Consider the following 13,865-nt stretch of genomic DNA (forward strand, 5'->3'; position numbering starts at 1 on the left):
GGTAAAATGAAAGACCCAGATTATTGGGGGGCAATATGCTGGCTCTGTAAAGCACTTAGAGAGGGCTGTAAAAGCATTGTAAAGCGGTATATAAGTCTAAGTACTATTGCCCTTCCTTCCTTCCTTCCTTCCTTCCTTCCTTCCTTCCTCCTCCTCCCTGCCTCCTCCCTCCCTCCTCCCTTCTCTCCAAGGTCTACAGTGGTTAGAATTCAGTATGGCAGACTAACTCATTGCCAATTGCCAGTGGTTTGATCCTGACTGGCTCAAGGTTGACTCAGCCTTCTATTCTTCCAAGATCAGTAAAATGAGGAGCCAGATTGTTGGGGCAATATGCTGAATCCGTAAACCGCTTATAGAGTGCTGTAAAAGCACTACTGCTAAGTGCTATTGCTATGATGTCCATAGTAGCTTTTGTGAAGGAACCTCTTCCCTTCCCTTCCGCCTCTTATGATTTGATACACAGTCCCAAATTCTAGATAAGCCAACCAATCCATAAAGGTTTTCTTTGAAATAGATTCATGAGCGCCAAAAGGAATCAAGAGGTATCTCATGCACATTTTACACTCAAAGTCGTTTTTTTTAAAGAGCTTTCTTTTAGAAAGGAAAAAAAAATAATAACATAAAAGAGTTGAGCCATTTCCAGGGACACACAGTGAACCATTTCAAAGATGAGGATTAAGGCACAGGAGGAGGTAGGGACTCTTGTGCTGCCTCATTTTGAAAACATACTGGACGATGATGTTTTAACAATATGCCCCCGCTGAGATCAATGGTATGAGGTCTAGACTTTTGGTGGGAAATGCTGTTAACGGAGACAGATGGAGGATGGAAGCAATGGAAACATATTTCAGAGAGAAATAGTTATGCGCTGAGACCAATTTTTTTTTTAAAAAAGAAAAACCAAACCAAAGCACTCCCTCTCCATCTTTTTTTTTTTTTTACGAATTTGTGAGCACAGCAGAGACGTTCTTAAAAAGCAGATTTCATGGTTGCTTTTCAGTTTAGACCGATGGTATCAGTAGTCTTCACGGATGGCAAAATCTGCGTGTCCGTTGCTTTTGAATAGCTCCATTTAGTCCGTGGAGCTGTCAGTTACGTAAGCTGTAAGTTTTTAATTTGCTTACATGTTTGTTTGTTTTGGGTATTTGGGAAGTGAATATGTATATAATCATCACCGATGCATCAAATATTGAAATGGACATTCAGAGATTTAACCTTCGTAAATAGGCAGGCAAACAAAAGGCATCCGCAGCTCGTGGGTAATTTATGAATGAAAATGATTAAATGATATAAATACACAAACTCATGTGCAATCTCTAGTGCTGCACAGCATGATCCCAATTATATGATTAGCAGTCGTTAGAGCTACACTTGTAATCTGCCACAATCATGATTGCATCTCACTCTCAAAAGCCCCAGCCAAGACAAGCAAATCATTCAGGTCAGTTATCGTTCACCAGGTGATCCTGTAAATACATACAAGCTGGTTCAAATAGTGTTAAAAATTTAACACTTTAAAATTTTCACGCCTTAAAAATAGTAGTATGATTTCTACACTAAAGCCTATCCAATGTCAGTGCAGTTTGCACCGGTTCGGGTGAACCGGTAGTGATAAAACCGGTAGTGATAAAACAAACCCTACTGGTTCTCCGGAACTGGTCAGAACCTGCTGAAACTCATCTGTGATTCCTCCTCCGTCCTTCCTTCCTTCCTTCGCTCCTTCCTTCCTTCGCTCCTTCCTTCCTTCGCTCCTTCCTTCCTTCGTTCCTTTCTTTCTTTCTTTCTCTTTCCAAGAATTCTCCCTCTAGTGAGAAAATGGCATCATAATGTCTCAAATTCCCCTCAAATCCCATCAAAGAACAAACACTAGTCTTGATATCTATGATGGAAATGTTGAGCTCTAAGCCTACCTTAGATTCCTGGACTACATATCGATTAGTGAACCCATTCTGATCATGACCCCAAATTCAAAACCCATCAAAACCAAAATACAATAGATGTTTTAACAAGGTGACCCTCACTTTCATTTTCTAAACAATATAACGCAATTCAAAGGGATGCATTTTCCTGAATATACGTCCATGTATAAAATATAATGTATACATTGTTGTACTCTTCCATTAGAAAGTTGAGGAATTGACTATAGAGTTGCATTATAATTATCCTATAAGGGCAGGATGCAAATACATTAAATTCATATTAAAGTGTTTGAAAATTTTATATGCATACATATTCTTTTCCCTGGGGTATTCTACTTTTTGGGGTGGGGTATACATTTTCTAAGCAATATAATGCAATTCAAATGGATGCATTTTCCTGAATATACACGTCCATGTATAAAATATAATGTATACATTGTTGTACCTTCTATTAGAAAGTTCAGAATTGACTATAGAGTTGCATTATAATTATCCTATAAGGGCAGGATGTGCAAATACATTAAATTCATATTAAAGTGTTTGAAAATTTTATATGCATACATATTCTTTTCCCTCCTTCGTTCCTTCCTTCCTTCCTTCCTTCCTTCCTTCGTTCCTCATGGATTGGGTTTGGGGTGTGTGCTGGCTACCAGCTCTGCTTGTCTTTACAGCTGGGTGGTGTGGGGAGATCTGAGCTATTCTGGGACGAGGCTCTTTTGTTTGCGGTTGCACTATAGCGCCATTTAGTTTCACTTATGTAACGTGAACTAAACTTATGCGCGGGCGATACAAATAGTATATTTTCAGAAATTTAAATTGTCATGGGAAATTCTATAAAAACCTAATGAAAATGTTTTTTAAATAATGCTATGAATTTTTTTAAAAAAGTCAATTAAATTAAAAAAAGGAAAGTGCTTCAGTATCGGACAAAACCCCTATCGCCCACCATGAAAGCTAGAACGCCCGCTAGTGGGCGGTAGGGACCAGGTTGATTACCACTGATTTAAACAAATAACTGCCAGCCCTTATGCAAATAAATATATGTAGAACAGACTTGCTGTGAGATAAACATTTGAAGAACGTATTGTGAACCATTTCTTTTTGTCTTTTCCCCGAAGGTATTATAAGAACAGCTCTTCCCAACATGGACAGAGAAGCAAAGGAAGAATATCATGTTGTGATACAAGCAAAGGACATGGGAGGACACATGGGAGGACTTTCAGGAACCACCAAAGTGACAATTACCCTCACAGATGTCAATGACAACCCACAAAGTTCCCACAGAGTAAGTTCTGAAGAACTTTACCCAGTGTATCCTGTTTCTCACAAGGCTCAACCAGAAGCCTTGTTGGAGCTGAGTAACTATCCTCCTCCTCTTTTACTTGTCAGCAAACAACTGTAAAGAAATATACTGAATCTATGCAATCGAGTATCGTATTCTTATTATGATTAATAATGATTTCTAGAAAGATAGGGCTGCCTGTGCTTTAAAATTATTTGGAGATGCTTTGAAACATGTAAAAGTGTTAAGTACAGCATGTCTTTAAAGCAGCTACATCTACCCTGCTTCCCTGAAAATAAGACCCTGTCTTATATTTTTTAAACCCCAAAATAAGTGCTTGGCCTTATTTTCGGGGATGTCTTATTATTTTGGGGTGTGTGGAGCAAGATGGGGCTTCTCTTGCCGTCTTACCTGATTTCTAGCTCTGTCTCCCTAAACCTAACCAGAGGAAATGGCAGGGACCGGCTGTGCATGCATTTAAATATTCGGGGAGGGCTTATTTTTGGGGAGGGCTTATTTTCAGGGGGAATTATTTTAGTGCATGCGTTCAAAAGCCCAATTGGGCTTATTATCAGGGAATGTCTTATTTTAGGGGAAACAGGGTATTCAGAGGTTTTGTCCAAAGGAGGACATGACTGCTTGAAGAAATCACATTAAAAATACAGACACTTCAAGGTGCTACACTCTTTTTTGAACCATTTTTGAAACCCATGCGACTCTAATGTAAGATCCTTGCTTCTGTCCTCCAGTAACATCAATGGCATGCAGTTTTTAGAAATGAAAACCCAATATCTCTGGCTAATAATGTTATATCTTCCATAAATCTCAAAGCAATACATAGTATATCCCTGGTCAATTAAAAAAGAAAGACTTTTGAATCTGTTATTAGCAAAAGTACACTTTACTAAAGCCATGTGGTTTCAGACAGGCAAAGCCAGATCTGAGATTGTTGTGCCCAAAGCATATGGTTCACTTTCTCCTTACTCTCACCATCCCCCTTGGTTATCTCTAAGTGTCCAGTTGTATCCAAACAAAATGTTTGGGTAATAGTCCTTGTCTTCACAGGCTGAATGGTGCTGCATTCCATAGTGTGACCTTGGAACTGCTGGTGGGTCTCACAGGATGGCACAATGAGTAGTTTTGATTCTTCTCATACTAACCACCCCCACTCCCGAATTCCACCCTGCAATTTCTCCCCCCCCCATTGCATATGACCAACTGGCAGTATGCAAAGCATGGTGTAGCGGGATAGCAATCCTGACAGAGCACACTTGCTTTCTTAAAACTTAAGAGTGGTAGGTGGCTACTGGCCAGTACTTTGGAAATGTGCCCACCTGTCTAGAAAAATAAAAAGGTAAGCTAAAATCGTAGAAGGTATCTGGGGAGCTGAGTGAGACTGAATGAGAGTGACCAGCCTGGCAAGTTAGATTTTGGTAGATGGTAATGTTTCAATGGCCCATGATGAGCCACAATGGCACAGTGAGTGCAGGACTGCAGGCTACTTCTGCTGACTGCCGGCTACCTGTAATTTGGCAGTTCGAATTTCACCAGGCTCAAGGTTGACTCAGCCTTCCATCCTTCCGAGGTGGGTAAAATGAAAGACCCAGATTATTGGGGGGCAATATGCTGGCTCTGTAAAGCACTTAGAGAGGGCTGTAAAAGCATTGTAAAGCGGTATATAAGTCTAAGTACTATTGCCCTTCCTTCCTTCCTTCCTTCCTTCCTTCCTTCCTTCCTTCCCTCCCTCCCTCCCTGCCTCCCTCCCTCCCTCCCTCCCTTCTCTCCAAGGTCTACAGTGGTTAGAATTCAGTATGGCAGACTAACTCATTGCCAATTGCCAGTGGTTTGATCCTGACTGGCTCAAGGTTGACTCAGCCTTCTATTCTTCCAAGATCAGTAAAATGAGGAGCCAGATTGTTGGGGCAATATGCTGAATCCGTAAACCGCTTATAGAGTGCTGTAAAAGCACTACGAAGCGGTATAAAAGTCTAAGTGCTAAGTGCTATTGCTATGATGTCCATAGTAGCTTTTTTGTGAAGGAACCTCTTCCCCTTCCCCTTCCGCCTCTTATGATTTGATACACTGTCCCAAATTCTAGATAAGCCAACCAATCCATAAAGGTTTTCTTTGAAATAGATTCATGAGCGCCAAAAGGAATCAAGAGGTATCTCATGCACATTTTACACTCAAAGTCGTTTTTTTTAAAGAGCTTTCTTTTAGAAAGGAAAAAAAAATAATAACATAAAAGAGTTGAGCCATTTCCAGGGACACACAGTGAACCATTTCAAAGATGAGGATTAAGGCACAGGAGGAGGTAGGGACTCTTGTGCTGCCTCATTTTGAAAACATACTGGACGATGATGTTTTAACAATATGCCCCCGCTGAGATCAATGGTATGAGGTCTAGACTTTTGGTGGGAAATGCTGTTAACGGAGACAGATGGAGGATGGAAGCAATGGAAACATATTTCAGAGAGAAATAGTTATGCGCTGAGACCAATTTTTTTTTAAAAAAAGAAAAACCAAACCAAAGCACTCCCTCTCCATCTTTTTTTTTTTTTTTACGAATTTGTGAGCACAGCAGAGACGTTCTTAAAAAGCAGATTTCATGGTTGCTTTTCAGTTTAGACCGATGGTATCAGTACTCTTCACGGATGGCAAAATCTGCGTGTCCGTTGCTTTTGAATAGCTCCATTTAGTCCGTGGAGCTGTCAGTTACGTAAGCTGTAAGTTTTTAATTTGCTTACATGTTTGTTTGTTTTTGGGTATTTGGGAAGTGAATATGTATATAATCATCACCGATGCATCAAATATTGAAATGGACATTCAGAGAGATTTAACCCTTCGTAAATAGGCAGGCAAACAAAAGGCATCCGCAGCTCGTGGGTAATTTATGAATGAAAATGATTAAATGATATAAATACACAAACTCATGTGCAATCTCTAGTGCTGCACAGCATGATCCCAATTATATGATTAGCAGTCGTTAGAGCTACACTTGTACTCTGCCACAATCATGATTGCATCTCACTCTCAACAGCCCCAGTCAAGACAAGCAAATCATTCAGGTCAGTTATACGTTCACCAGGTGATCCTGTAAATACATACAAGCTGGTTCAAATAGTGTTAAAAATTTAACACTTTAAAATTTTCACGCCTTAAAAATAGTAGTATGATTTCTACACTAAAGCCTATCCAATGCCAGTGCAGTTTGCACCGGTTCGGGTGAACCGGTAGTGATAAAACCGGTAGTGATAAAACAAACCCTACTGGTTCCTCCAAACCGGTATTTCTAAAGATCAGCTGTGTTGCACAATTTAAAATCGCTAGAACCACAGCTGTTTCCCCCCTCGCTGCTATACTTGCCTTCTGAAGCCTCCTTTTTCAGCGTGTTTGGCACATACTTTGCATGTGTGTGCAGTGTGCATTTTGTGTACAATGTGCATGCGTGCGCAGCACGCATTTGGCATGCACCCCACATGCACAGCCAGTGAACTGGTAGCAAACCGGTTCAGATTTCACCACTGCAGTGCAGCATCTACAATATTGCTATAGTAGAGATATATGGATTCTGATATATTGAAAAAAAAGTGAAATGAACAATCCCTCATCCCTAATTTTCACGACAGAGTTTTCCCTTATAATATTTGGGTGTAGCATTGTTTTTAATAGTCCTGTAAATGGGAATGAGTTAGGAAGTCATGTATATACTCAACTAATCATTTATAAGGATTAAATCATTTGGATACAGTTTCCTCTGTCTTAGGGGCCCAAGGCAATTGAGTCTACATGTCAAGCTTACACCCTATGTATATAATAAAAAGAAATACCAATTCTTTTATTTCAACTTTACTGCTGTTTTTAAGTATTTTGTTCACAGCCTTTCCAGGAATTCTGACAATCTCCTTCCTTCCTTCCTTCCTTCCTTCCTTCCTTCCTTCCTTCCTTCCTTCCTTCCTTCCTTCCTTCCTCCCTCCCCCCCTCCTGTGTCTATACTCTTTACAGTTGTGTGTCTCCTGAATTATGTTCACATCTTAACTGGATTAATGAAAAGGGTTAATTTGCTCCAGACAGAGCCAAATGTTTTGTGGATTAGTTCAAAACGGATTTATATAAGCACACACTTGAATTGATTTCACTTAGGCAGCAGTTGTATATTTTATTCTATGGAGAGAGAAAAAGCTGGAGGAGAAAAAAAAGTAAGTGGAAAAGCAAGAATTTCCATTACATTGTATGGAGATACAAGAAGTTTGAGCAATTTTATTTTGAAGGGGAAAAAAAGGATAAGACCACCCAAGTCCAGGGAAGAGCTTTGCCAAATGAGCATTTCTCTACTTTTTAATTAAACCTATCAAAAGCAAAGTATGATGGGGCAAAATACTGAGTGCTAAGAGATGTTTTAATGGGCGAATTGCTGCCTGAATCTGACTTAAAATCTCTGGAATGCCCATGTTCTCTCGTGTTTCCTCCACTAGTTTTTGCATATCTTGATGGAGTCAATAAAATAAATGCTCCTAAGGGAATGAACAATATCACTCATTTACTGATAAGCACCATTTTGTCTAGGTGTTTATCAGATGTCGATATCGGAAGCTGCCGTTCCTGGCGAGGAAGCTGGAAGAGTCAAAGCCAAAGACCCAGACATTGGAGAAAACGGTTTAGTAACTTACAACATCATTGATGGCGACGGTATAGAAATGTTTGAAATCACAACAGATTCGGAGACTCAGGAAGGAGTTGTGAAGCTTAAAAAGGTAAGAAAGCCATTTCTTTCATTCCTCGATGGATAATATATACTTCATTTTCTTCCCATGCCTCACGGAACATATAATAGCCATAGATTATCACTCATGGTAAAAAAGAAAGAAAAAAAGAAAGAAAGAGCAAAAGTAGTTTGGGATAATTTGTTTATGAAGCTATGATTAACTTCCAGCATCCCATTTTACTCTTATCTCTTAAGGCTTGGAGCCAGAATGAAAGGAAAGAGATTATAAAAAATAAAGCACTGGTGCAGCAGAAGCTCCTTAACATCATTTTAAAGTGAAGAAAAGTACATTATTCTTTTACTGATCCTCCTCTTGAGAAATCAACACTGTTCCCTCTTCAAAGCATACTGCATATTAACGTGGAAATAAATGAAGGGGATTGCCTTGGCTATAATGAAGCATTTATTTTCAAGTTGGCAAGACAGTGTGAATTTTCAGATAATGTGAAAATTACAAGGGATTTCTTCTTTTGTGTCTGCATGCTTTTTTCCTGAGGAAAATCTTAATTTGGGCTGTCAGGATTCCTTCTGAATGCAGCCTCTGTTGATTGATTGATCGAAAGAAAGAAAAGAAGGGGGGGACAAGGGGGAAATAAAGCCAGTGGGGTTTGGTAGGTGCTGTGTTTCCTTCATGCAGGTCAACAAAAGCCACTTTTTTGCTTTCAGCTCGCTATCCTGAACTATTTTTCTTTCATTTACACCAGCCAAAGTCATCAAGCTAAACTTTGTATGCAAAATTGCTATGGAAGCAGCTGTGCTCAGCTTCTTTAAAAACCAATGACTTAGCCAACATTTCAGAATTGATTCATGTTTAACAATAGACTAGAAAATAATATTTGCAGCTCAGGGTTGAACAGCGGAGTCCTCGATGCACTCTGAGTTTTGTTATTTTCTTGCAGATGTTTCATTATCCAACTAAGTAACATCAGTAATCAGTGATGTTACCTAACTGGGTAATGAAATGTCAGCAAGAAAGCAACCAAGCTCAGAGAGCACCAAGAATTCCACTAATTAGTTTTTGCACAAGATGTGTGGTTGCATCTTGATGGTACATGGAGTGGGTACCTGCAGATTGGTCGGCTGTGGGTGTGATCATAATTATGGAAGCCATCAAAATAGAGAAACGAGATGACACCTCCTGCCTACCAGACATCTGGAAACTAGCCTTGGTCAACAAATGAGTCCCAGCCACGAAAATTGACCCCGGACCCAGGATAACATACGATGCCACCACCAATCATCCTCACCAGATTCAAACCCAAACCCATCCCACAGATGAAACACAACCACCATCTAGAAGCCAGACCATATTGGCACCACTGGCTGCTGCGCCCCCCTCTAATCGCCACACAAAGCAAGCTGACACATGCCAGGAACACATGATAAGACCTCGGACTCGAAGCCAAACCAAAACCCGGGATGCTTCATCACAACCATCTGCTCAAGACATCAAATCACAGAACTCCAGAGGCCACAACGCCAAAGCTCAGGAACAAAAGACTAGGACCACACCCACACAGGATGCTGCAAAACAGCCGACCAATCTTTAGGCACCCACTCGATCTACCAATCAAGATGCAACCACACAGCCAACTGGCCCGCTCACAGCAACACTCCCCACCTCCCCACCAGTATTTGTAGAGAGATGGCAGCTCTGACCACGCTTTGCTCACACGGGCACGAAGCCGAAAGCACCAGCCTGAAGATGATGAGTGAGACCTAGTAGAAACATTGCCAAGATACCCTCAACCTTACACAGGAAAAGACCCAAATATGCCAAGACCTACATACCTATACCCATGAAAACCTACGTATATATATATATATATGCTCCCAGAAGCACGAAGCTGAAGCCTGAAGATGACGAATGAGACTTTGTCGAAACGTCGCCAAGACACTTCCAATTTTACGCGGGAGAAAACCCGAATAACCAAAGATCTACATACAAACACCCGCGAAAACCTCAGAAAACAAATATATATATATATATATATATATGTGTGTGTGTGTGTGTATGTATATATGTATATATGTATATATGTATATATGTGTGTGTATATATATATATATATATATACACACACACACACATTTTACAATATAAATATATATATATATATATATATGAGGTTTTTCTATAGCAGAGGTGTCAAACTTGTGGCCCACAGGCTGTGCTGGCCACACTCACTATTTTAGTGAAGCGGAAAAAAGTCATGGCAACATTAGTCCATGAGTTTGATATCCTTGTTCTATAATATCCTGTTAGGGCTATATAGCAACCTAACTATAGCAGAGAGGGTGCCATTTAAGTTCCTAAAATCGATTAGGCAATTCCTAGAAGTATCTCCAAAACTATTTTGGGGTTACAAATAGGAACCATGTTGTCCAGCATGTGTAGTAGAACCTGAATCTTAATTAGATTGTGTTGTAGACTTTATCTTGGGTCCTGTATTACCTCTTTATATTGTTTTTCTGTTATCTTTTTTATCTCCCCAACCCTCTGCTAACTATCCAGAGTCATGTTTTTGAGTTTGGTGTATTTTCATTATTTTGATTTGAAAGTGGGTTAAAGACATAAAATTAGTAAAGGTAAAGGTTCCCCTCGCACATATGTGCTAGTTGTTCCCGACTCTAGGGGGCGGTGCTCATCTCCGTTTTAAAGCCGAAGAGCCAGCGCTGTCCGAAGATGTCTCCGTGGTCATGTGGCCGGCATGACTAAATGCCAAAGGCGCACAGAACCCTGTTACTTTCCCACCAAAGGTGGCCCCTATTTTTCTCCTTGCATTTTTCACGTGCTTTCGAACTGCTAGGTTGGTAGAAGCTGGGACAAGTAACAGGAGCTCACCCCGTTACGCAGCAGTAGGGATTCGAACCGCTGAACTGCCAACCTTTCGATCGACAAGCTCAGCATCTTAGCCACTGAGCCACCGCTTCCCCTTATATAAAATTAAAGAGAGACAATTTGATGTAGTGTTTAATGTAATGGCCTAGAAACCAGGAGACTGAATTCTAGTCCCGCTTTAGGTGTGGGAAAAAAATGGCTTTGAGCCAGTTACTCTTCCTCAGCCCAACTCACTTCACAGGGTAATTGGTTGTGGGGAAAATAGGAGAAGAAAGGTGCATTGGTATATTTTCTGCCTCGTGTTGTACATGAAAAAGGTGGCATGGTTTTTTTTTTAAAGGTAGCATTTTGGAAATCCGTTATAGCTGTCCATTCTGTTGCAAGCATATGTTCATCCATAATTCTCAAGATGTATTTTAGGTGGTTGGGTGCTTTGTCATTATTAAATTTATATGCTAACAAATCTATTTCGACTTGGGCAGGTCACAATAACTCACAATAATTGTGCATGTTAGGTACTTACGTCTATGTATGCATGGAAAAGTGAGATGTGAAATACTCAATTTTATATCTAGAAGTATATTTTAATTAGAATGGAGCCCAGACAGGGACAACTATATATCAGAATCCAGAAACCGTTTTAGAATAGACCTCCCTGTTTTGCTATAAGAGCAATACTATCAATAATAGCTCTAGCACTTGGGAGCTTTTAGGCCAGGCATTATTAAACATGGGCATCCAGATTATAACTCCCCTCGTGGTACTTGTGCCTTGAATAATATCAAAAATTAGGAAACGTTACCATGGTTTAGTTAACAGTAGTGTCCATGCAGATTTTTACCTACAATCTTAAAGCATTATTTATTCTTAAAATTACAGGCTGGATCTTGGAGATGCAGAAATGGTCATATCAGACGTCCCTTAAGTTCATTTTATTCAATTATACATTTTTGAATATTGATCAGTGAAGGAATCTTTTCAGTTTTAGTTTACCTATAAATATGCCTGGTTCTAAAGGTGTTGTGATCTGATCTGCCATATTACCTCAAACAAAGAAATTTGTTTGAGGTAAATTTATTTCTCATTTGCATGCCCAAAAGCAAAGTAGGGAAGATACTATAGTCTCAAAGAATCTAAAATGATCTTCATATTTTAAAACAATATCTTAAATAAATAAATAAATATCTATAAATAAATAAATAAATAAATAAATAGGAATTATGTGTGCATGGGAGGTAGGTACGTGAAATGTATGCATTTTCAGCCTCTGGTAACATCTGGTCAACTTTAGCTAGGCTGGAAATTATGCAAGATAGGTTCTGGTTAGTACTTTGTGAGAGATTATCGGGGAACCTCAGGGTGGAGACCAAGCTGGGGAATCAAAAATTATCCTGAGAGAAAGCAATGGCAAGTTATCTATATAATGCTGACCAAAAAAACCTCATGGATGAATTCATGAAAGCAGTAAGGATGGAAATGAACTCTAAGGAGGTTTATCTTTTTCTTCCTGTTGTTTGTAACAACATCCTTGGAATGATACCTTGTGTTTCCTCCATTTTTCTTAACCCCAGCAAGTTGACTATGAAACCAAAAGAACCTACAGCTTGAAGGTAGAGGCAACCAACACATATATTGACCCCAAGTTCATCAGCAATGGACCATTCAAGGATACTGTGACTGTGAAGATTAGTGTTGAGGATGCTGATGAGCCCCCCATGTTTTTAGCACCATTTTACATCCTCGAAGTGGAAGAGAACGCAGGGCCGGGGGCTCCAGTTGGACGGGTACATGCCAAAGACCCTGATGCTAAAAACAGCCCTATAAGGTATGCTTATAACAGGCAACGATCGCTTAAAATAGAAAACGCTGAAATCCTACCAATTATAACTTAATCACTTGCAATGTAATAATAATGTGGATGTTCTATAGGGAGAAGCAATTCTACTTTTTCCTCTAGTTACCAGGCATAGTAATTTCCAGGCATAATTAATAGTATGAAACTTGGGAAGAAAAAGTCTGATGTTCCTGCAGATGTTGTGCAGATCCATAGAAACAGCAGTAAATAGGGTGTGTATGAACTCACATATTTGGGAATACACACAATTTTATAGTCATTTATTTACATGCACAATTAAATATTTTAGTCCTAGTGTATGCTCAGTGCCATCATTGGAACACTGTTCAGAAGCAATGCAGATCCAACAATCTCAAAATAGGTATTTTTCAAGATACATATCAATCGTAAGATCTCAGGTGCCTAAGAAAAGTCTGCTTCTCCACTTCCAAAACCTCTTGTATCTGATACTGGGATGGAAGGTAGTGGGATACATTCCCAGAAGAAGGCAGAATATATTCCAGAAGAATAAGAGAAACTGGGTTTAGACACTTTGTATGAGAGAAAGCAGATGAAGATAGAAGAGAGACCTTCCCTAATAGTTAGTGTAGAGACAACAAAAAACTCAGCTTGGGAGAATCCCCACATATCTTCAACCGCTTTCCCTCAATATAACCTATCTGGTTTCCATTGTCTCACTCCTTGGAATCCAGCCTGCTACATTCCACCACAGACATATTGATCTAAGTAGCTGGAAAGGAAAAAAAAATGACATCTGGACCTCAGATTGTGTAAGATATGTGATCCGTCATTCAGCCAGGCATTAATAAGCCGATCTAGGAAGACACATAGACCCAGCATAAACTGCTCTTTGCAGCAGCTAGAATTTCACTATTGGAATGCAAGTAGTTAACTCCTAAATAAAAGGTAAAGATTGCCCTGTCCAGTTGTGTTCTAAGGTGTGGGTGCTCATCTGTGTTTCTTAGCGGAGGAAGCCAGTGTTGTCCGAAGACATTTTCCATGGTCATGGGCACACAGAATGCTGGTACCTTCCCACTGAAGATACCTGTTAATCGACTCATATTTGTATGCTTTTGAACTAAGGAGGCAGGAGCTGGGGCAAGGAATGGGAGCTCACTCCTTGCATGGAATTCAGGTCTTGAACCCAAGCTATCAGCTTTCCAATTGACAAACTCAGCGTCTCTAATCGCCGAGCCATCGCG

General features: G+C 39.9%; 1 protein-coding gene across 5 annotated transcripts in view; it reads left to right on the forward strand.

Moving 5' to 3' along the window:
* Nucleotides 1-13,865, forward strand: part of CDH11 (cadherin 11) — a 172,050-nt gene that overhangs the window by 138,716 nt on the left and 19,469 nt on the right. For 4 of the 5 annotated variants that reach the window (XM_058155072.1, XM_058155075.1, XM_058155074.1 and 1 more), the window contains 2 exons: nucleotides 7,768-7,955; nucleotides 12,380-12,633. In XM_058155072.1, the coding sequence (XP_058011055.1) occupies nucleotides 7,768-7,955; nucleotides 12,380-12,633 (442 nt within the window). Of the gene's footprint in view, nucleotides 1-3,042; nucleotides 3,205-7,767; nucleotides 7,956-12,379; nucleotides 12,634-13,865 lie in introns of those variants that run through there. The other variant, XM_058155076.1, reaches the window with a different exon arrangement.

The sequence above is a fragment of the Ahaetulla prasina genome, chromosome 12, assembly GCF_028640845.1.
Source record: "Ahaetulla prasina isolate Xishuangbanna chromosome 12, ASM2864084v1, whole genome shotgun sequence".
Classification (NCBI taxonomy): Eukaryota; Metazoa; Chordata; class Lepidosauria; order Squamata; family Colubridae; genus Ahaetulla; species Ahaetulla prasina.